The 22,271-nt window shown below is 39.6% G+C and overlaps 1 protein-coding gene across 1 annotated transcript in view; it reads right to left on the bottom strand.

Annotated features, from left to right (window-relative positions):
- Positions 1–282: 282 nt before the first annotated feature.
- The window catches only part of ZNF280C (zinc finger protein 280C), a 70,286-nt gene continuing 48,297 nt past the window's right edge, over positions 283–22,271 (bottom strand). The window contains exons 14-20 of the mRNA XM_053581012.1: positions 20,539–20,670; positions 16,627–16,910; positions 15,421–15,561; positions 8,984–9,046; positions 2,690–2,808; positions 2,509–2,545; positions 283–2,383 (exon numbers count right to left, since the gene is read on the bottom strand). Of these exons, the coding sequence (XP_053436987.1) occupies positions 2,368–2,383; positions 2,509–2,545; positions 2,690–2,808; positions 8,984–9,046; positions 15,421–15,561; positions 16,627–16,910; positions 20,539–20,670 (792 nt within the window). The 3' untranslated portion in view covers positions 283–2,367. The remainder of the gene's footprint in view (positions 2,384–2,508; positions 2,546–2,689; positions 2,809–8,983; positions 9,047–15,420; positions 15,562–16,626; positions 16,911–20,538; positions 20,671–22,271) is intronic.

The following is a 22,271-nucleotide window of genomic DNA, read 5'->3' on the forward strand; positions in this document are numbered from 1 at the left end:
ATTGGTCTACGGGCAGCGCCTGTGGCTCAGTCGGTAAGGCGCCGGCCCCATATACGGAGGGTGGCGGGTTCAAACCTGGCCCCGGCTGAACTGCAACCAAAAAATAGCTGGGCGTTGTGGTGGGCGCCTGTAGTCCCAGCTACTTGGGAGGCTGAGGCAAGAGAATCGCTTAAGCCCAGGAGTTGGAGGTTGCTGTGAGCTGTGTGATGCCATGGCACTCTACTGAGGGCCATAAAGTGAGACTCTGTCTCTACAAAAAAAAAAAAAAAGATATTGGTCTACAGCTTTTATATGAAATTATTAGAAAATAATTCTGAAGGCACTTTAACAATACAAATTTTATTAAAAAAATAAGTAATAACATCAAAACTGTTCAGTAAATCTATATTCCATGTAACCAAAATAAACAAACACCAAATTAAAAAAAATATACATCTGCATGTATGGGCAAGAAACAAGTGCATTTTTGGTCCCAATATTTTCTTGAATATATTATCTTTATCCAAAGGAATTACATTAATGGCTAAGAAGATGTTATGTTTTAGATGTACAGAAATGTAACTTTAAAATTTAAGGTCTATAATAATAGTTTTTGCCAACTTTATGTCTTTGAACTTATAATCCCTAAGATAATGTTAATGATAGGCCAGCAATAGACACCACATGTAATATCTAATGGTCTGAACAAGTATCAAGTTAAGAAGCCAGCAATAGGTAGTTACATGAAATATATAGAGAATTCTAAGAAATTCCTTGGAGCTCCTAAACACACACACAAAACCAAACAAACACAAAACAAATGCTATAGAGAAGAGCACCAAGGTAGACATAATGAAACTGACATCAATATATTTGGTGAAAAACAAAAGAAAAACTGAGCTATAAAAATAAAATTAAAAATCTGGGCAGCGCCTGTGGCTCAGTGGGCAGGGTGCTGGCCCCATATACCAAGGGTGGCGGGTTCAAACCCGGCCCCGGCCAAACTGCAACAACAACAACAACAACAACAACAACAACAACAACAACAAAATAGCTGGGCGTTGTGGCAGGCGCCTGTAGTCCCAGCTACTCGAGAGGCTAAGGCAAGGGAATTGCCTAAGACCAGGAGTCGGAGGTTGCTGTGACCTGTGTGATGCCACGGCACTCTACTGTGGGCGATAAAGTGAAAGTCTGTCTCTACGAAAAAAAAAAAAATTTAAAAATTAAAAATCTGAATATCAATATTGTTGAAAATTCCTAAAAGTAATACTGGATAAATTTTTACATAACAATATAACTTTAACTTTGGAACTGTAATTTTAGAAATTTTGCTTTTCCAAGAACATAAAAATAACCTTGGTTCCCTACATAACCAGAATTTTTATATTCCTCGGACTGAATGCATGCTAAAGAATATTAAAGGGCAGCATCCAGATTTAAACTGATTAAACTTCAATTTGGATGTTGAATTATTGATCTGATGGGCTTTTCTTGGTTAGAATTGATCTATAAGCTCAAGATGGAAAGCCAAAGCCCCCAGAGGGAAGTTGTGCTCAATTTGGTGGGCCTTGAGGTCATCTCTAGCCAAATAAACATCAGCCTTATGGGAGGCCCGTCAGATAGGAAAAGACTCTCCCCAAGATCTGATTTCTTAAGGCCACAAACTAGAGGAGATCTGACAGTCATATAAATCACATTCCTTGAAAAGAGAGAATAGGCATCAGTTGTGTCCACTGAAGGGGGACACTTGCCAGGAATATCCTGGACATTTTTTGAAATTTGTGTTGCTTCTGCATCTGAAAAACACGAAAAACAGAACAATGACAGACAGCCAAAAAATGCGAGAAAAACAGCTATCAACATGCACCTGAAAAACACACACACACAAAAAAACAGAACAATGACAGACAAAAAATGCAAGAAAAACAGCTATCGACCTAAAAATGTAAGCTTTATAAGAAATTAAGAAAGCAGACAAAACAGACAGAAAAGATGAACAGCCATATTGTTTAGAATGTAATATTGTGAAGGCAAGTATAGCAGATAAGAATACAAATTATTTTAAGCAAAACAAGAAAAGACCATAGCAACAAAAGTTATTTTTGGAGAGCCGGCTGGAGGAAAAAAGGATTAAAAAACCACGTTAAGATATGTTAACCTGACACAAAGATAAGGTGGAAGAATCTAGTACCATCTGAAAGGTGAGAAGATCTGATGATTAGAGCTAGTGTCATGAACTTGGCTGTTTAATCGCCTTCGTGTGAGAAAACACTTCAGAACTCTGAATTTAGGAAACTGCCTTTGTATAAGAAAACACTTTAGAACTTTGAACTTAGGAAATTCCGACTTGTCTTGCACCAGGTTGCACGAGCTCCACAGAGCAGGAATCTATTTCAACAAGCATCTTAAAAAAAAAAAAAGAACAAAAAATACTTTAATATTTTTCATTTCTATTAATGATACATTTTAAAAATACAACAGTGCTAAAATCCATCAAAGGAAAATGCACTGAATGAAAATCAAACTTACGTAGAAGTGGGTTCAGAAGTTGAGGTACTTGCAGAAACTGAAATCGGAAGTAGAGTTTTACATTTAAAATAGTATATATGAAGAGTGAGATTTTCATTTTAATATGTAAGAGCCCATACTGTGGTTGATCAAAAATACTGGAATAAACATCAGCAAAGTAATAATAATTATATATACGTACCATCCTCTATTATAACTTGGCATGTATGATTTTTACGTTGACTTAAGTGCTTAGCCATACTATCTAAGCCCGAAGAATCAGTTAGGAAATCACATTTAAGGCACACGAGAGTAATGCCCCTGAGGAAACAATAAGACAGTAAATAGAGGGTTATTATCTCTTATGGAAATCAGTACATGAGTACAATAATTATTTTTCCATACAATAACTGGATTTGTATTTTATATATGACTGCCATTTCTCAACTTTGTTACATAAACTTGATATACCTAAAATGGTTCTCTAGAAAATGGTACTGCACCATGTCTAAACTACGCCAAGATGTAATGCTCTATCAATTGTTCTCTCTCAACTTGTTAAAAGCTAGGTGTGAAGAGACCCAAAACCCAGTCTTAGCTCCGGTAACAATTTCTGAAACATTGTGTGCAAGTCACAATCTTTCCATGACTTTGCCCACCTGCAAAGCAAGGATGTAACATTCACTCATTCAAATATATAAGTATACATTTGCTGAGGACCTTTTGTACACATGTACTACTGGGTATTGTGAATAAAATAGTAAATAAAAAGAGGTATAGTTTGTGGAGCCTATAATCTAGTGTCTTATTTAATAAAGATAAAATTATAAAAGACATATGAAGGTTTTTTTTTTTTTTTTTTTTAGACAGTCTCACTTTGTCACCTCCAGTACAGTGCTGTAGCATTATAGCTCACAGCAACCTCAGATTCCTGGGCTCAAGCGATTCTCTTGCCTCAGCCTCCCCAGTAGCTGGGATTATAGGTGCCCACCACAACACCTGGCTATTTTTAGAGGCGGGGTCTCGATCTAGCTCAGGCAGGTCTCGAACTTGTGAGCTCAGGTGATCTACCTGAGTTGACCTCCCAGAGTGCTGGGATTACAGGTGTGAGCTGCTGTGCCTGGCCCATAACATGTGAAGGTTTTAAAAAAATTATGTAATTATCAGTTTATTAACAATGCATATACATATGCTTTTAAAGTTCATCATACACTTTAAACTTAAATATTTCACCTGTATAGGAATAAAAACCAGCACTTCAGATTTACTTCTCTGAGGTCCTGGACTTAATAGCCTATTGTATATTTACACCTACCTGTCACTCTTGCACATTAAAAACTATCTTCCTAAAACTGAAATCATGTACTTTCCCCTCAAAAATAATCTCTCCTGACTGGTCCTTAGGATGCCACTTCCTAATATTCAGGCTCAAATTATAGACATCTCTGATTCACTTTTTCCTTTAAACATGCAGTATTTCATATACTTTATAATATTAATAAGTTATTGAGCACTTACCGTGACAGTTCGAGGGTTTCAGATATAACAACTGATGTAAATCTTATAACAACCCAGAGAGTAAGGTGCTGTAATTACCACTTTTTTTTTACTGAGGACCAGGTCAAGGATTAGTATCCTACCAAGGATAGGACAGGTCTGACACTGAGTCCTTTGATTCTAGAGCCATGTTTTCTTTTTTTTTTTTTCTTGAGATAGTCTCACACTGTTGCCCTGGATAGAGTGCTGTGATATCATAGCACACAACAACCTCAAACACCTGGGCTCAAGCAATCCTCCTGCCTCAGCCTCCCCAGTAGCTGGGACTAAAGGCACCCACCAACATGCCCAGCTAGTTTTTCTATTTTTTTTTTTTTTTTAGTAGAGATGGGGTCTTGCTTTTGCTCAGGCTGGTCGTGAACTCCTGAGCTCAAGCAATCCTCCTGCCTCAGCCTCCCAGAGTGCTGGGATTACAAAGTGTGAGCCACCACACCGACTGGCCTTTTATTTATTTATTTTTTTTGAGGCAGAGTCTCATTTTGTTGCCCTTGGCAGAGTGCTGGGAGGGGGGGGTCATCATAGCTCACAGCAACCTCAAACTCTTGGGCTCAAGCAATTCTCTGCCTTGGCCTCTGGAGTAGCTGGGACTACAGGCCATCTGCCACAACACCCAGTTAGTTTTACTTTTTTTCTATTTTTAGTAGAGACAAGGTCTCGCTCTTGCTTGGGCTCGTCTCCAACTCTTCAACTCAAGCAATCTACCCGCCTCAGCCTCAGAGTGCTAGGATTACAGGTATAAGCCACTGTGCTTAGTCTGTTTTTTTTTTAGAGACAGAGTCTCACTTTATTGCCCTTGGTAGAGTGCCATGGTGTCCCACCTCACAACAACCTCCAATTCCTGGGCTTAGGTGATTCTCCTGCCTCAGCCTCCCGGGTAGCTGGGACTACAGGCGCCTGGCCGTTTTTTTTGTTGCAGTTTGGCCAGGGCTGGGTTCGAACCTGCCACCCTCGGTATATGAGGCCAGTGCCCTACCCACTGAGCCACAGGCGCCACCCACTTGGCCTGTTTTTTTTGTTGTTGTTGTTTGTTTGTTTTGAGGGACAGAGTCTCACTCTGTTGCCCAGGCTAGAGTGTCATGGCCTCAGCCTAGCTCACAGCAACCTCAGACTCCTGGGTTCAAGTGATCTTCTTGCCTCAGTGTCCTAAGTAGCTGGGACTACAAGCAACTGTCACAACGCCTGGCTAATTTTTCTACTTTTTAGTAGAGACAGGGTCTTGCTCTTGCTCAGGCTGGTCTCAAACTCCTGAGCTCAAGAAATCCTCCTGCCTTAGCCTGCCAGAGTGCTAGGATTACAGGCATGCACCATTGCACCCAGCCAGAGCCTAGTTTTTTTTTGAGACAGTTTTACTATGTCACCCTTGGTAGAGTGCCGTGGAGTCATAGCTCACAACAACCTCGTAAGCTCGAACTCTTGAGGTGATTCTCTTGCCTCAGCCTCTCAAGTAGCTAGGACTACAGGCGCCCGCCGCAACGCCCAGCTATTTTTTATTGCAGTTGTCATTACTGTTTTAGCTGGTCTGGGCTGGGTTTGAAACTGCTAGCCTTGGTGTATGTGGCTGGTGCTGTAACCACTGTGTTACAGGTGCTGAGCTCAGAGCCTAGTTCTTAAACATGATGTGATGCCACTTCACTACCTTAAACCAAGGTCACTATTAAATCAGTCTTAACTACCACAATAACCATAACCACATAACCAGTCTATGTCCCTCAAGCAACTACAACTTACTTTGTATATACCCCCCACATTGATCTTCCTTCTGTACCTTTGACTGTATTGAAAATACTAATGGTTTTTCCAATGTCTTCCAAATTAAAATTTAGTCTAAACTCCACAGCTTTGTTTCCGAGAATTCTATAATCTCGATCTAAGCTCAAAACCATTCCCCTAAACATTGACTTTTTTTTAAGATAGGATTGTGCTCTGTCACCTGGGTTAGAGTGGTATGGTGTCATCATAGCTTGCTGGAAACTCAAACTCCTAGGGTTGTGTGTTCCTCTTGCCTCAGCTTCCCTCATAACTGGGACTACAGGTACATGCCACCATGCCCAGCTAATTTTTCTATTTTTTGGTAGAGATGAGGTCTTGCTCTTGCTCAGGTTGGTCTCAAACTCTTGGCCTCAAGTGATCCTCCTGCCATGGCCTCATGAAGTGCTAGGATTATAGAAGTGCCACTGTACCTGGCCCAGATTTTGATCTCAATAATATGTCATAGGAACTTTGTACTTTATCCAAACAATATTACTGGTTATACATGGTGACTGAGAAGAATGTATATGGTTTCTGTTTTTCGCTTTCTGCATTTTTATCCATGCTATTTCTTCCAACTAGGATAGCCCTGTGCTGCTTCTTGTAAGTAGAGACATTTCTCCCCTTTGAAATCAGTAACTCTAACTCTCTCTCTCTTTTTTTTTTTTGAGACAGAGTCTCACTATGTCGTCCTTGGTAGAGTGCTGTGGCGACATAGCTCACAGAAACCTCAAACTCTTGGGCTCAAGTGATCCTCTTGCCTCAGCCTCCCAAGTAGCTGGGACTACAGGTGTCTGCCACAACGCCCAGCTATCTTTTTGGTTGTAGTTGTCATTGTTGTTTGGCAGGCCCGGGCCAGGTTTGAGCCAGCCAGCCTTGGTGTACATGGCCGGTGCCCTAGCCACTGAGCTATAGGCACCGAGCCTGAAATCATTAACTCTCACTGCACTTATTACAGATCTCCTTGTATTACTGTAGTTATTTATATTTACACCTTAAAACCCTCCAGTAAATTAGATATTCCTTGAAGGCTGGTACCAAAGCTTTCTTCTTATTATTGCCATCTGTATAAGACCTGCTACACTGTTCATATGTGATAGGTACACCATAAATAGCTAAAGAATGAACATTTTAACAAAACAGTAATTGCAAAAAGCACTGTTATAGAATTATAATCTTTTTTTTTGAGACAGAGTCTCACTATGTTGCCCTCAGCAGAGTGTGGTGGCATCACAGCTCATAGCCACTTCAATCTCTTGGGCCCAGGCTCAGCACCTGTGGCTCAAGTGGCTAAGGTGTCAGCCACATACACCTGAGCTGGCAGGTTCGAATCCAGCTAGGCCCACTAAACAACAATGATGGCTGCAACAAAAAATAGCCAGGCGTTGTGGTTGGCGCCTGTAGTCCCAGCTACTTGGGAGGCGGAGGCAGAAGAATTACTTGAGCCCAGGAGTTGGAGGTTCCTGTGAGTTGTGTAATGCTACGGCATTCTACCCAGGGTGACAGCTTGAGGCTCTGTCTCAAAAAAAAAAACCAAACTTTTGGGCCCAAGAGATTCTCCTGCCTCAGCCTCCCAAGTAGCTGGAACTACAGGTGCCCACCAAATGTCCAGGTATTTTTTGTTGTTGTTGTCATCATTGTTGTTTAGCAGCCCTGGGCCAGGTTTGAACCCACCAGCCGCAGTGTATGTGGCCAGCACCCTAACCACTGAGCACAAGTGCCAAGCCTACAATTATAAATATTCTCACTCCCATACACAGAAATTGGCCAATTTTCTATTTAGATGTGAGAATCACCTAAGTTGAAAAAAAAAATCTCGGATCTTTAAATTATATAGTTAATTAAAAAACTAAGCATAGGGCGGCGCCTGTGGCTCAAAGGAGTAGGGCACTGGCCCCATATACCGGAGGCAGTGGGTTCAAACCCGGCCCCAGCCAAAAACTGCAAAACAAAACAAAACAAAAAAAAAACCTAAGCATAGCCAGCACCCATAACTTAGTGGGTAGGTTGCCAGCCACATACACCAGGGCTGGTGGGTTCGAACCTGGTCCAGGCCAGCTAAAACAATGAGAACTGCAACAACAAAAAGAAATAGCCAGGCGCTGTGGCAGGCACCTGTAGTCCCAGCTACTTGGGAGGTTGAGGCAAGAGAATCTCTTAAGCCCAAGAGTTTGAGGTTGCTGTGAGCTCTGATGCCATAGCACTCTACCCAGGGTGACAGCTTGAGACTCTGTCTCCAAAAAAACAAAAGACAAAAAACAAACAAACAAAAAAAACCCCTAAGCATACAATTGAGCTTGACAACAATATGGTAAAAATCAAAGTCTCATCTTTAGAATTAATGACTCTCTTTTCATTCTTTATACTTACAAAATAAAATAAAACTTTCCCCTGCCCATGAGTTGTTAGTCCAGCATCATCCACATATGTCATTTACAATATATACATTAATTTACTCTGTGAATTTTTGCTAAGTACCTACTATGTACCAGGTACTATTCAATGCCTGGCAAATGTCTTTCAATATGAATAAAATTAAAGGAATATGCAGTCAAAAGAATCAAAAGAAGGTGAAAATCAAAAGAAGAATCCACAGGTTTAGTGGGTTCTGAGCTAAGTGTGTATGGTATGACCAAAGTTAATTATCAATGATTTTAGAAATATCAATCAACTCTTTCTTTTTTTTCTTATTGTTAAGGAATCATTGAGGGTACAATGAGCCAGGTTACATTGCTTGGATTTGCTGGGCCAGTCTACTCTTTCTATACAGCAGTGGTTCTCAACCTGTGGGTCATGACCCCTTTTTAACAATGAAAATACGTTGTGGCATTAGGAAAGTTGAGAACCACTGCCATACAGCAAGTAAGTTATATACTTTTATTTCAAAACAACCCCTAAGAATTATAAAGGCCATATATTGATTTTAAGTATTGTGGTATTTTAATAAATTTGCTTCTATTTAAATGTTGATGGAGACCTTTATTTTCAGGTTTCATCTTCATGTCTGGCACTGCTAAAAGAAAGTTTAGTCAGAGAGGTTAGGCTATTCCCCCACTTTTGGTCTAAGAATATAAGAAACGTAACTTTTAACATGTCATCATTTAGATTTCTAAAACAGGCACTCCAACATCAGGTTCTAAAAGTTACAACAATTTTCAAACAAGAAAACGGAAAAAGATAAACTAGTTACCTGAGAATTCCTGAATGCTTCTTAAAAATATGAAACCGTTTACTTGGATGGTTGCTATGAAAGCTAGAAAGACAAGAGATAAACAAGATTTTATTAATTTTACTATATGATAAGTCACTAATTTTATGACCATATTTCAAACTTATGCTTAATTTCCTAGTTTTGAATACAAGATCATGATCTAAACAATAAAATTCTGTTGGTCACTGCTATGATCTGAATGTTGGCATACCCCCAAAACTCATGCCAATATTTAAATCCCCCAAGGTGATGGTATTAGGAGGAGAGGTCTTTGGGAGGTAATTAGGCCATGAAGGCAGAACTCTCATGAATGGGGTTTGTGCCCTTATCAAAAAGACCCTAGAGAGCTAGCCTGCCCCTTTCACATGTAAGGATGCAACAAGATGTGCTATCAATGAGGAATGGGCCCTCACCCAGACACCAAATCTGCTGGTGCCTTGATTGCAGACTTCCCAGCCTCTAGAACTGTGTGGAATAAATTTCTGTTGTTTATAAGCCACCCAACCTATGGTATTTTGTTATAGTAGCTTGAATGGACTAAAAAAATCATCTCTGATTAATTCTACATTGTTAGCTACATTCGATTTTGTGAATATTTTCTAATGACCTGTTTTCCTGAGAATATTCTTAGATGATCAGTACCTCATTATTATTAAAAAAGTGCTCAGAGTTAAAAAATGAGCATCAAATTAATTTTTTAACTCTTAAGAGTAAACAATTTAAAATATATTTGCTAATAATGTAAATAATGTACTTTTCTATAATGGAAATTATGAATAATAATTATTTATTACTTTCTAATCTTAGTATGTTTTTTGGGGGGGAATAACCTATATCAGTGGTTCTCAACCTTCCTAATGCCACGACCCCTTAATACAGTTCCTGAACCGCTGACCTAGATGATCCTGAAAGTAAATACTACTTTTGCTAAATGCCATTGCTTAACATCAGTAAAGTGAAACATTTAATGAGTCCTTTGTAATTACTAAGAGAACTTTTAAAGAAAGCAAATTAAAGGCAGCAGAGCCCATTAGGCCTCACTGCAACCCTACTGAATCAATCTCTGTCAGTGGAGCCCAGAAATCAGTTTTAATGAGTTTTCTAGTTGATTCTTATGCAAACTAAAGTTTGAGAAGCACCAGCCCTATCTTCCACTGACAAACTCAAACTAGCCAACATGGCAGGCCAAAAGTTACCCTCAGATACAAGGTAACCCATCACCAGCATAATATATATGCATGGGAAAAGAAATACTCTGGCTAGTTGTAATTCCAAGAAAATATCCTCAGAATAGGTGCCAGGGTGAATACAAAGAGCTCCTCTCTCAAAGAGATAACAGACACATGTAAGGCAAAATAGCTGAATGTTACAGAACTCAAAGAAAGGAATGATCCCTATGAGCAGCTGTGATGATCAGATATTTCACACAAGGTGAACTGAGAGAGGAGGAGAAGCGCATTCCAGGGAATAACCAAGAATAAAAAAATGTATCTTCGGGCAGCGCCTGTGGCTCAGTCGGTAAGGCGCCGGCCCCATATACCGAGGGTGGCAGGTTCAAACCCGGCCCCGGCTTAACTGCAACCAAAAAATAGCCGGGCGTTGTGGCGGGCACCTGTAGTCCCAGCTACTCGGGAGGCTGAGGCAGGAGAATTGCTGAAGCCCAGGAGTTGGAGGTTGCTGTGAGCTGTGTGAGGCCACGGCACTCTACCGAGGGCCATAAAGTGAGACTCTGTCTCTATTAAAAAAAAAAAAAAATGTATCTTCAAAATAGTGTTACAAGCAAAAAAAAAAAAAAAAGCCATTTTAGTTATTGAATATGGAGAAACTCTACATTGGGGAAGATTAATAGATTTTGGAGGCCTGTCTTCTGGCCACAGACTTGGTGTAGGCTGAAATAAAGGTACTCAACTTCCAAGAAAATGAAGCTTCTGTATGTACAGAGCTCAAGCCTATGATAAAAGTCCACGCTGGGAAGGAGTGAGGGTGCACCATTCAGGGAGATGAACCTGAGGCAACAGGGGAAGCAAAGCACTACCAAAGTAGGGAAAAGCTAAGGGTACCACAAGGCCCTTAGGAGAGTAGAAGTGGAAGCTTTCGACTCTATAAGGGTTAATGATGAGTAAGAGCTCAATGGAAGTGATGACAATGCAGGGTTTGGGCTTACTGGAAATTATAAAGAGGTTATAAAGGGACTCTTGGGCCAGTTGAGAATTTTGTGGGAAAGAACAGGGTTGGAGGTCCTACAAGACAGTCAGGTGAGCCTAAAGAAAATGTGAGAAGAGAGGACAACATGCCAAACATATTTTCCAATTTAATCCGCTCAAAATTAGGGATAAAGTCACAGCTATTAGGACTGTCATCTATTCAGCACAGAGTAAGAGAACCCTCCTAGCAGTGTACTGAGGTCTGGCTAGGGTCTGGTTTAGAGCAACTTGAGTGTGGGTGCAGAACCACTTTTGTAGTGGTGAGGCACACTAGTAAACTGAAGAAGGCAGACTCTCAGAAAGCCATGATGTGTGGTGACAGATCAAGACAGCTCTATAGGCCTCAGAAACTTGGGATAGTGTATTATTTCTAGCTGGTGTTCCATGTTTATACAATGGTGTCCTGAAACAGACTGAGCTTAAAGGTACTGAGGTGAAAGTGGTTTGAGTCCTAGACAGACAGTAACTTTGATTATTTTTGTTCCTCATAGATGTCAGTGAGACAAAGGGAAAAGTATCAAATAGAAATAAATATTGGATCTCAGGGAAACTCAGCATTGAAATTAGATGATTTAAGGCCATGTGCGGTGGCTCACACCTAGCACTCTGGGAGGCAGAGAGGGGTAGATTGCTTGAGCTCAGGAATTTGAGGTCAGCCTGAGCCAGAGCAAGAGCATGTCTCTGAAAATAGCTGGGCATTGTGGCAGGTGCCTATAGTCCGAGCTACTTAGGAGGCTGAGGCAAGAGAACTGCCTGAGCTCAAGAGTTTGAGGTTGCTGCGGGCTCTGATGCCAAGGCACTCTACTGAGGGTGACAAACAGACTCTGTCACAAAAAAAAAAAAAAAGAAAGAAAAAGAAACGAGAGGATTTACAGTTGAAAGGTAAAGAGTAAGGGCGGCGCCTGTGGCTCAAGGAGTAGGGCGCCGGTCCCATATGCCGGAGGTGGCGGGTTCAAACCCAGCCCCGGCCAATAAAAAAGAAAGGTAAAGAGTAAAACTCTGAGAGTGCTTAAGGAACAATGAAAGAGATTACAAAGAGGCAAGAAGAGTTGAAAGAAGAAAAGGTAATTAGAATACCTAAAAAGTAAAAAGAAAAACAGCAGTTGAGAGGAGTTTCAAAAGTCAGTGATCAAAAATATTAAATACTCTGAGGAAGTCACAGAGAAGAATGAAAAAAGTGGGTATATTCGGTGATTAGGCTATGATGTTTAGTTGGCCCAGGCCGGGTTTGAACCAGCCACCCTTGGTGCATGTGGTTGGTGCTCTAACCACTGAGATTCAGGTGCCGAGCCACATCGGGCTAGTTTTAGAGGCAGGATCTCTCTCTAACTCAGGCTAGTCTCAAATTCCTGAGCTCAGGCAATCCACCCACCTCTGACTCCCACAGTGGTGCTAGGATTACAGGCATGAGCCACCACACCTGGCCTGGATAACTTTAAAGGAGCAGCTTAGCTACGGTATATGTGGGTACAACACTCAAATTACAAGGGATAAAAACATGACAAGTGGGCGGTGCCTGTGGCTCAGTTGGTAAGGCGCCGGCCCCACATACCAAGGGTGGTGGGTTCAAACCCGGCCCCGGCTGAACTGCAACCAAAAAATAGCTGGGCGTTGTGGCGGGCGCCTGTAGTCCCAGCTGCTCGGGAGGCTGAGGCAAGAGAATCACTTAAGCCCAGGAGTTGGAGGTTGCTGTGAGCTGTGTGATGCCATGGCACTCTACTGAGGCCATAAAGTGAGACTCTGTCTCTACAAAAAAAAAAAAAAAAAATGACAAGCTAGTAAAGAAAATTGTTTACAAAAAAGTGGGACATGTCTATTTTTCTTTTTTCTTCTCTTCACACAGTTGTCATTGTGCAAGGGACGTGTCTGTTTTCTGAGATTAATGTCTGGATAAAGGGGAAAAAAGCTTGAGAGAAAAAAGTTAAAAAAAAAAAGAAAAAAGTTAAGTGAGAAAAACAAAAAGGATAACCTCTGAGTAATAAGTAGTCAAGGTTAACAACTGAAAGATTACAATAAAATCGGCAGCACCTGTAGCTCAGTGGGTAGGGTGCTGACCACTTACACGGAGGCTGGCAGGTTGGAACCTGGCCCAGGCCTGCTGAAACAACAATGACAACTGCAACCGCAACAACAGCAACAAAAATAGCGGAGCGTTGTGGCGGGCACCTGTAGTCCCAGCTACTTGAGAGACTGAGGCAAGAGAATCGTTTAAGCCCAAGAGTTTGAGGTTGCTGTGAGCTGTGACACCACAGCACTCTACCCAGGGCCACAGCTTGAGACTCTGTCTCAAAAAAAAAAATAAAAATAAAAAATATTACAATAAAATCTTGAGGGTATCAAAAAGGGTTTAAACAGACATTTTAGATAAAAACAAAGAGGTGGGAGAAAGAGGCTGGGTGCGGTGGCTCACGCCTGTAATCCCAGAAATCTGGGAGGCCAAGGTGAGTGGATTGCCTGAGCTCACAGGTTCGAGACCAGCCTGAACAAAAATCAGACGTCTCTAAAAATGGCCGCAAGTGGGCTGCGCCTGTGGCCCAAGGGAGTGGGGCACTGGCCCCATGTGCCAGAGGTGGCAGGTTCAAACCCAGACCCGGCCAAAACTTCAAAAAAATAAAAAAATAACCACACGTTGTGGCGGGTGCCTGTAGTCCCACCTACTCAGGAGGCTAAGGCAAGAGAATTGGTTAAGCCCAGGAGTTTGGGGTTGCTGTGAACTATAATGCCATGGCACTCTACTGAGGGCGATAAGAAAAAACAAAACAAAACAAAACAAAAAACCCTGGAGCTTCTCAAGGTGACTGCTTCAAAGAGGGTAATACTCATGAGGTTACATATATAGCCACTGCTCAGTATTCACGGGGATTGGTTCCAGGATTTCCCATAGGTAACAAAATTTGTGAATGCTCAAGTCCCTGATATAAAATGGTACAGTATTTGCATATAATCTATGCTCATCTTCCTATATACTTTAAATCATTTCTAGATTACTTATAATGCCTAATACAATGTAAATGCTATGTACATAGTTGTCATTCTGTTTTTTATTTTTGTTTTTGAGATAGTCTCAAGCTGTTGCCCTGGGTAGAGTACTGCAGCATCACAGCTCACAGCAACCTCCAAATTTTGGGCTTAGGTGATTCTCTTGCCTCAGCCTCCCAAGTAGCTGGGACTACAGGTGCCTGCCACAATGCCTGGCTATTTTTTGGTTCTAGCTGTCACTGTTGTTTGGCAGGCCCAGGCTAGATTCGAACCCGCCAGCTCGGGTGTATGTGGCTAGCGCCCTAGTCGCTTGAGCTACATACAGGCGCCGAGCCTGTCATACTGTATCGATTAGGAAATAATGACAAGAGAAAAAGCCTATACATGTTCAATACAGATGCAATTTACAAAATATTTTTAGGCTCGGTGCCCGCAACACAGTGGTTATGGCGCCAGCCACAAACACTGAGGCTGGTGGGTTGAACCCAGGGCAGCTAAACAACAATGACAACTGCAACAAAAAAAAGCCAGGCATTGTGGTGGATGTCTGTAGTCCCAGCTACTTGGGAGGCTGAGGCAAGAGAATAGCTTAAGCCCAAGAGTTGGAGGTTGCTGTAAGCTGTGATGCCACAGCATTTTACTGAAGGTGACATAGCGAGACTCTGTCTCAAAAAAAAGAAAGTATTTTTAATCTACAGTTGGTTGAATCCACAGATGCGGAATTCATGGATACAGAGAGCCAACTATATTTATCTGATAAATACATCGAAAACATTTAATATAACTACTTTTTGAAAGACATAAAAAAAAATTCTCATAGAAAAACAAATTTCCTTAACGTACTCATTCTAATTTCATTATTCTAACTGCTTTTTTTTTTTGTAGAGACAGAGTCTCACTGTACCGCCCTTGGGTAGAGTGCCGTGGCGTCACACGGCTCACAGCAACCTCTAACTCTTGGGCTCACACGATTCTCTTGCCTCAGCCTCCCAAGCAGCTGGGACTACAGGCACTCGCCACAACACCCGGCTCTAACTGCTTTTATAGTTTTTATCCCAGTAATTTTAAGAGTTACTACACTGGAAAACAGTATAAGGAACATCCTAAAAGTTCTCTATTGCTAGACCCTTTTAGCTCCTTGATAAAACAACCTTGCTTCTAATAGGACTTTGTTTCCAAAAAACAAACTTCCGAAATGGCAATTTTGATTGCTCACTTACGTGTTTAACTTACCTCATCATATGATTTATAAAGGCTTTGTTACAGTTAGTGCTGTATTTGCAAAAATCACAGTGGATATGTATAGAAAAGTGGCTTGCAAAATCTTTTATTTTAGACTGACACTCAATGCACTTGTGAATTCCCCACTGACACCTATGGAGACAAGAAAAAAATATATATGTTGTAAAGCAAAAATAATACAGGAAAGCCTTATTAACATTTTATTAACTGAAGCCAAGGTGTTTAAATTAATATCTTTAAATATACACTTATAATTTGAAAATTTGCTTTGAAACAAGGTAAACTAAGTATAAAAAAATTAACATCGGGCTGGGTGCAGTAGCTAGTGCCTGTAATTCAGCACTCTGGGAGGCTGAGGAGGAACGATCACTTGAGGCCAGGAGTTTACAACTAGCCAGAGCAAGAGCAAGAGCAAGATCCTGTCTCTACAAAAAATAGAAAAATTAGCTGGGTATAGTGGTAGTGGTGCCTGCCAGAAGTCCCAGCTACTTGGGAGGCTGAGGCAGGAGGATGGCTTGAGCCTAGCAGTCTGAGGTTGCAGTGAGCTATGATGATGCCACTGTATTCCAGCCTGGGAGACAGAGGAAAACCCTGCCTCAAAAATAAATAAATAGATAAATAAATAAATAAATGAATAAATAAATAAATAATACCAGTTAATGTTTCCCTGCAATAAAAAGGACCAAGTTAACCAATTCAAGCATCAAAATACGAGATTAGGCTCGGCACTTGTAGCTCAGCAGCTAGGGCGCCATCTACATATACCAGAGGTGGCGGGTTTGAACCCAGCCCAGGCCTGCCAAACAACAATTACGATCATAACCAAAAAATAGTTGGGCATTGTGGCGGGCACCTATAGTGCCAGCTACTTGGGAGGCTGAGGCAAGAGAATTGCTTAAGCCCAGGAGTTGGAAGTTGCTGTGAGCTGTGATGCTACAGCACTCTACCCAGGGCTACATAGTGAGACTCTGTCTCAAAAAAAAAAAAAAAAAGATATGAGATTAGTGTAAATGATGAAAGGTATAGAATATAGTAATTCAAGTTCTGCTCAGCTGTTATACAGAGGACCTTTTAATCATTTGCATGATCTTTATTCCAGATAATTATCATGTAAATATGATACAATAAATTATATTATAATAAAATTCTAATGTTTAAGATTAAATAGTATTGTATATCAGGAATGAAAGATATTACCTTAAGTTCTTCAAAGCTATGCTGATTGTATTTTTTCTGTTGCGGTGTCTCTTTTGCTTGGAAGAGGACTTTGCTTTATATTTACAAGTACTTGCTTTACTTGTACTAGACTTATTTGAAGTGGATGCAGCTGCATGAGACCTACTTATCTTAGATTTACTTGCATTTATAAGACTTTTAGCAGCTAGAGGTGAGACCTGAAGAGAAGATGTGCTTGAAGAACCACTAGAAGATGTACTTGATAATTTTGATTGGAGAGGTCCAAGTGAAGCTCGAATAGTAACCTATAAAAACAAAGGCAATATATATTTTTAGAATATTAATTATCATATTAGTATTAAAAATATTGCAGTAAGTACTCGCATGTATAGTCAGTTGGTTTTGTTTCGTTTAGTGAGACAGAGTCTTACTCTGGTGCCCTGGCTAGAGTGCACTGGTGTCATCATAGCTCACTGCAACTTCTAACTCCTGGGTTTAAGTGATCCTTCTGCCTCAGTGTCCCGAGTAGCTATGTCTACAGGCATGTGCTACCACACCTGGCTAATTTGTTCCATTTGTATTTAGTAGAGACAGGGTCTTGTTCTTGCTCAGGATGGTCTCAAACTCTTGACCTTAAGCAATCCTGCTGCCTAGGCCTCTCAAGAGTGTTAGGATTATAGGTTTGAGCCACTGCACATGGCCAGGCCAACTGGTATTTGACAAGGGTGCCAAAACAATTCCAATGGGGGAGGGACTCATTTTAACAAATGGTGTTGGAAAAACTGATATCCATGTGCAAAATATGTATTTAGATCTCTACCTCACACTAAGTACCTCAAAATCTATCAAAAGACAAATTTTAAGAGCTAAAAGTATAAAGTCCTTAGAAGAAAAATATAGTATTAAATTCTTATGGCCATGGGTTAGGCAATGGCTTCTTAGATATGACACCAAAAGCACAAGCAACGAAAGAAAACATAGATGAATATGCATTTCTAAAAATAAGCATATACTAAAAAATGTTTAATATCCATACAATGGTGTATTATTCAGCCACAAAAAGAAATGAAGTAACTGAAACATGCTACAACATGGATGAACTTAGGAAACACGCTAAGGGAAAGAAACCAGTCTCTAAAAATCACATTTTGTATGATTTAATTTATAAGAAATGTCCAAAATAGGAAAATAAAAGTAAATTGAAGTTTGTACAGGGCTAATGGAGAGGAAACATGGAGTGAATACTAATAGATATGGAGTTTCTCTCAAGTGATAAAAAAGATGTTCTAAAATTGATTGTGGTAATGTTTGTACAACTCTTTGAATATGTTAAAAACTACTGAATTGTACACTTTAAATGGCTAAATTGTGTGGTATATGAATTATAGCTCCATAAAGCTGTTACCAAAAAATCACTACAATATAAAAAGTCAAACATCATCATTTTAGGCTCGGCACCCGTAGCACAGTGGTTACGACGCCAGCCATATACCTTGTCTGGGCCAGCTAATTAACTGCAACAAAAAAATAGCCGGGCATTGTGGCGGGTGCCTGTAGTCCCAGATATTGGGAGGCTGAGGCAAGAGAATCGTGTAAGCCCAAGAGCTGGAGGTTGCTGTGAGCTGTGTGACGTCATGGCACTCTACCGAGGGCGGTACAGTGAGACTCTGTTTCTGCCAAAAAAAAAAAAAAATAGCAAGTATATACTACAATAGATAAAGTCTCCCATTTAGTCCACCTGGTCAACCAATTAAACAAAAAATGCCTTAATATTTATTGTCATTATAGTTTTATATTGATGGCAGTTATATTTTAATATGTATTTTTTTATGTATTTTAAACAATTAGGAATCAGTGCGAATTATATCAATATCAGATGAGCACATTTCATGACTATTTTAATGCTCTGATAAAACTAAAAGTCTTTCATAAATACAGAGGTCAAAATTTAAATCTCAAAGACTGAAATAATAACTATGGAAAGTCACCTTCTCTTTCTGGGGGCTCACTAGACAGAATTTCTACTTCCAAAGGTTATGGAAGAGGTTACATCAATTCATCATACAGCATGGAGATTGTAACAATGCTCAGAATCTCCTGAACTGGAACTAATATGAAACTTTTAGTCTCTATGGATTTTCCCATTCTGGACATTTCTTATAAATGGAACATACAAAATTTAGAAAAAAAGTGTTCAGTTATATCTACTGGTTAATAATGGAAAACAGTCACCTACTAGCATTCTCTTTTAATTATTTGACTACATTTCTCCCATATGCTTGAGGAGCAATCTCTGTAAAGTCCTATGAAATACATGTGGCTTAGTATCATACAAAAGCACTAGAGTAAGAGTCAAAAGACCTGAGGTACTACCTCTTCCTAGCCATGTAACCTAAAGTAAAATATTTATTTTTTCTAAGCCTCTTCATCCGTAATATGGGGATAATATCTGCCTTGCCTACCTCACTTGATCACTACACAGATCACATAATGTATGAAAAAGCACACTGAAAGTTTAATTCTAAAGTGCTACAAGATATTTAGTGTCATTTATTTATAATATTTTCATTACTACTGCTCTATTATTAGTAATAAGAAAAAAAAACCCTGGATTATAGGGAATACGCTGGATGTTCAGAACATTGCTTTACATTATTTTAGTTAATTCAAATAGCAGAAATACTCACAATGGAAGGTATGTATTCAAAGATAAATATAAACATTTGTGGATTAATTCACTTTGGCTTATGCATCCCTCCACTGGAGCACATATTCAAGAGCTAACTTTATTATAAAGAAGCCAGAGAGAGGCCAGGTGCAGTGGCTCATGCCTGTAATTCTAGCACTATGGGAGGCCAGCTGAGTGGATCACCTGAGCTTGGGAGTTTGAGACCAGCTTGAGCAAGAGCAAAACCCCATCTCTACTAAAAATAGAAAAAACTAGCTGGGTGTTGTGGTGGGCACCTTAGTCCCAGCTACTTGGGAGGCTAAGGCAAGAGGACTGCTTGAACCGAGGAGTTTGAGGTTGCTGTGAGCTACGTTGCCACGGCATTCTACCCAGGGCGACAAATTGAGACTCTGTCTTAAAAAAAAAAAAAAAATAGCTAGAGAGGCCAGTTGCAGTGGCTTGCACCTATAATCCTAGCACTCTGGGAGGCTGAGGCAGGTAGATTGTTTGAGCTTGCAAATCCTAGACTAGTCTGAGCAAGAGTGAGACACCATTTCCACTAAAAATCGAAAAAAAAAAAAAACAAAAAACTAGCTTGGCATTGTGGCAGGTGCCTCAGGTGGCTGAGGCAAGAGGATTTCTTGAGTCCAAGAATTCAAGGTTGCTGTGAGCTATAATGACACCATGGCACTCTACCCAGGGTACAAAGTGAGACTGTCTCAAAAAAAGTTTATAAAAAAAGAAGCCAGAGGAAACATGTATATAAGGCAAATAGGAAAATTTGCAGTCATATGTGTGCTTGCTCACTAGATGCAGCAATGCTATCCAGAAGCAGAACTTGCTTCTCTGACATAGATTCAGTGATACTAACATCAACAAATCTATGACAGTCAAGGCATTATTACAGATGCTGCAGACACATAAACATGATTCCTGATCTCAAAACACCTTATAGTCTAGCAGCTGAAATAAACACAATGCTAACAGAATAGCTCAAAAACAGTCCATAAAACACTGAAACAACCTGCTGACTCAGTCTACAATCTAGTTGTATTAACAATACCACTCTAACAAAGCACATGTCAATCAACTAAAAACCAATGATTTTAAGTTATTCTTTCCAAGCATAAGAAATTATAAAACCTAAAAGTAAAGTCTTAATCACAAGCAGAAGTCAATTTAAATATTACATTCAATAAATAAAACTAGATAGAAGTTTATTTCTATTATATAAAATATTAAAATACAACATATTTAAAACTCACTTTTGTTCCTGGAGGCAATCCTTCTAGTTCCTTAGGCTTTATAAATGTACGATGTTGTGTCTTATGATCCATTTTCTCTTTGCAGGTCAAAAATTGTAGTCTGCATTTTGTACAACGATGAATTCCTTTTTTCTGTTTACAGAGAATATTAGAAATAATAACTTTTACTACCACAAATCCTGGGACCTGAAATTGTTCTTTTTTTGTTGTTTTTAAATTTTTTTCCTGAAATTGTTCTTAATTCCAATATCTAAATAATTTAAAAAAACAATGTTTTATCATCTCCCACCATAGATAATACAAAAATATTTCATTTCTGAAAAGCACTCCTTACATTAGCATTTGAGTTTACAAAGTATTTGTTACCAAATAAGCATCTAAAATGAAAAATTTTATCAATTAGGTTCTAATTGGAAAAGTCTTACACTGATTATAGAAGAATAAATGAGAACTGATTCCAATCAACTGTTTGAGAACCCCTTGACTGAGTTCTATCTCAAACCTACTATTATTTTATCAATGGAAAATAGAACCTAAGAGAAATTTAAGTCACTTGCCTATAGCTGGTAATATTCTTTCTATTCTATGTTATCAATGGTGATATTTATGTACTCATTAATTAGAAATGTATTTTATATATAAATTTAGAACATATACAAACACAAAAGAATGTCTTCCTTATAGGTGTATCTCCATAAGCATCACTACTTACATATCAAACACAATCATTCAGGAAAACCAAATGAAGTAACATATATGAAACAACCTAGAACAGTTACTGGTGTACAGTAGACATTTGATGACTAAAAGTTTTTCATAAACTTCAAAGCAATATATCAACATAATGTGTTTGTATTACTATTTTAGTTTCATCTTCAGACTATTTCACAAGTGTGCTGCATTGGATCATACATATCATAGGTACAGTCAACATAAATACATGTGCTCAAGAGATACGGGGAAAGAGAGGCAAGACTCAACCAAGACACAGACAGCAAGTTAACAAACACGACAGAGTTCTCCAGAGTACAGTTCCTAGAAATCTTCTCTACCTATACCTATTACCTCATCCAGTTTCATGACTTTAAACAGCATCCATTCAACTGCCTACTGAACATCTCTGCTTGGTGTCTAATAGGCATTTCAAATCAACATGGACAAAATTAAACTCTAGATTCCCATCCATCCACCCTGAGTGTGGAAGGGCACAAAATCTGTTCCCTCTCTAGTCTTCTAAATATCTCCATATATGGAACTTCCATTCTTGCAGCTGATCAGGACAGAAAAAAAAAATCAAAAACAAAAACTTGGTCACTGTTAGCTGTTCTCTTTCTCTTACACCCCATTATTAAAATATGTCAGCAATACCTTAAAAAATTATAATCTTTCCACTTCTCACCTCACTACTACCATCCCTAAGCCTGATATAAGACTTCTTGTAATAGCCTCCTATCTTCTTCCTATTTCTATCTTTTCTCTCGACAGTCCATTCTTCCCATACCTGTCATAGTGACCTTAAAATGTCATATATCTTTCACATGCTTAAACCCTTAATAACACTTCAGAATCCTAGCTCTGGCTTATAAGACCCTCTGCAATCTGGCCTGCATTCTACTGCTACAAACTCATCTCCTACTATTTTTCCTCCCACTTGTTTACTGTGCTCCAGCCACAATGGCATCCTTGATGTTCCCTGAATGACCCAGGTATATGCACACCTCAGTGCTTGTTCC

The sequence above is a fragment of the Nycticebus coucang genome, chromosome X, assembly GCF_027406575.1.
Source record: "Nycticebus coucang isolate mNycCou1 chromosome X, mNycCou1.pri, whole genome shotgun sequence".
Classification (NCBI taxonomy): Eukaryota; Metazoa; Chordata; class Mammalia; order Primates; family Lorisidae; genus Nycticebus; species Nycticebus coucang.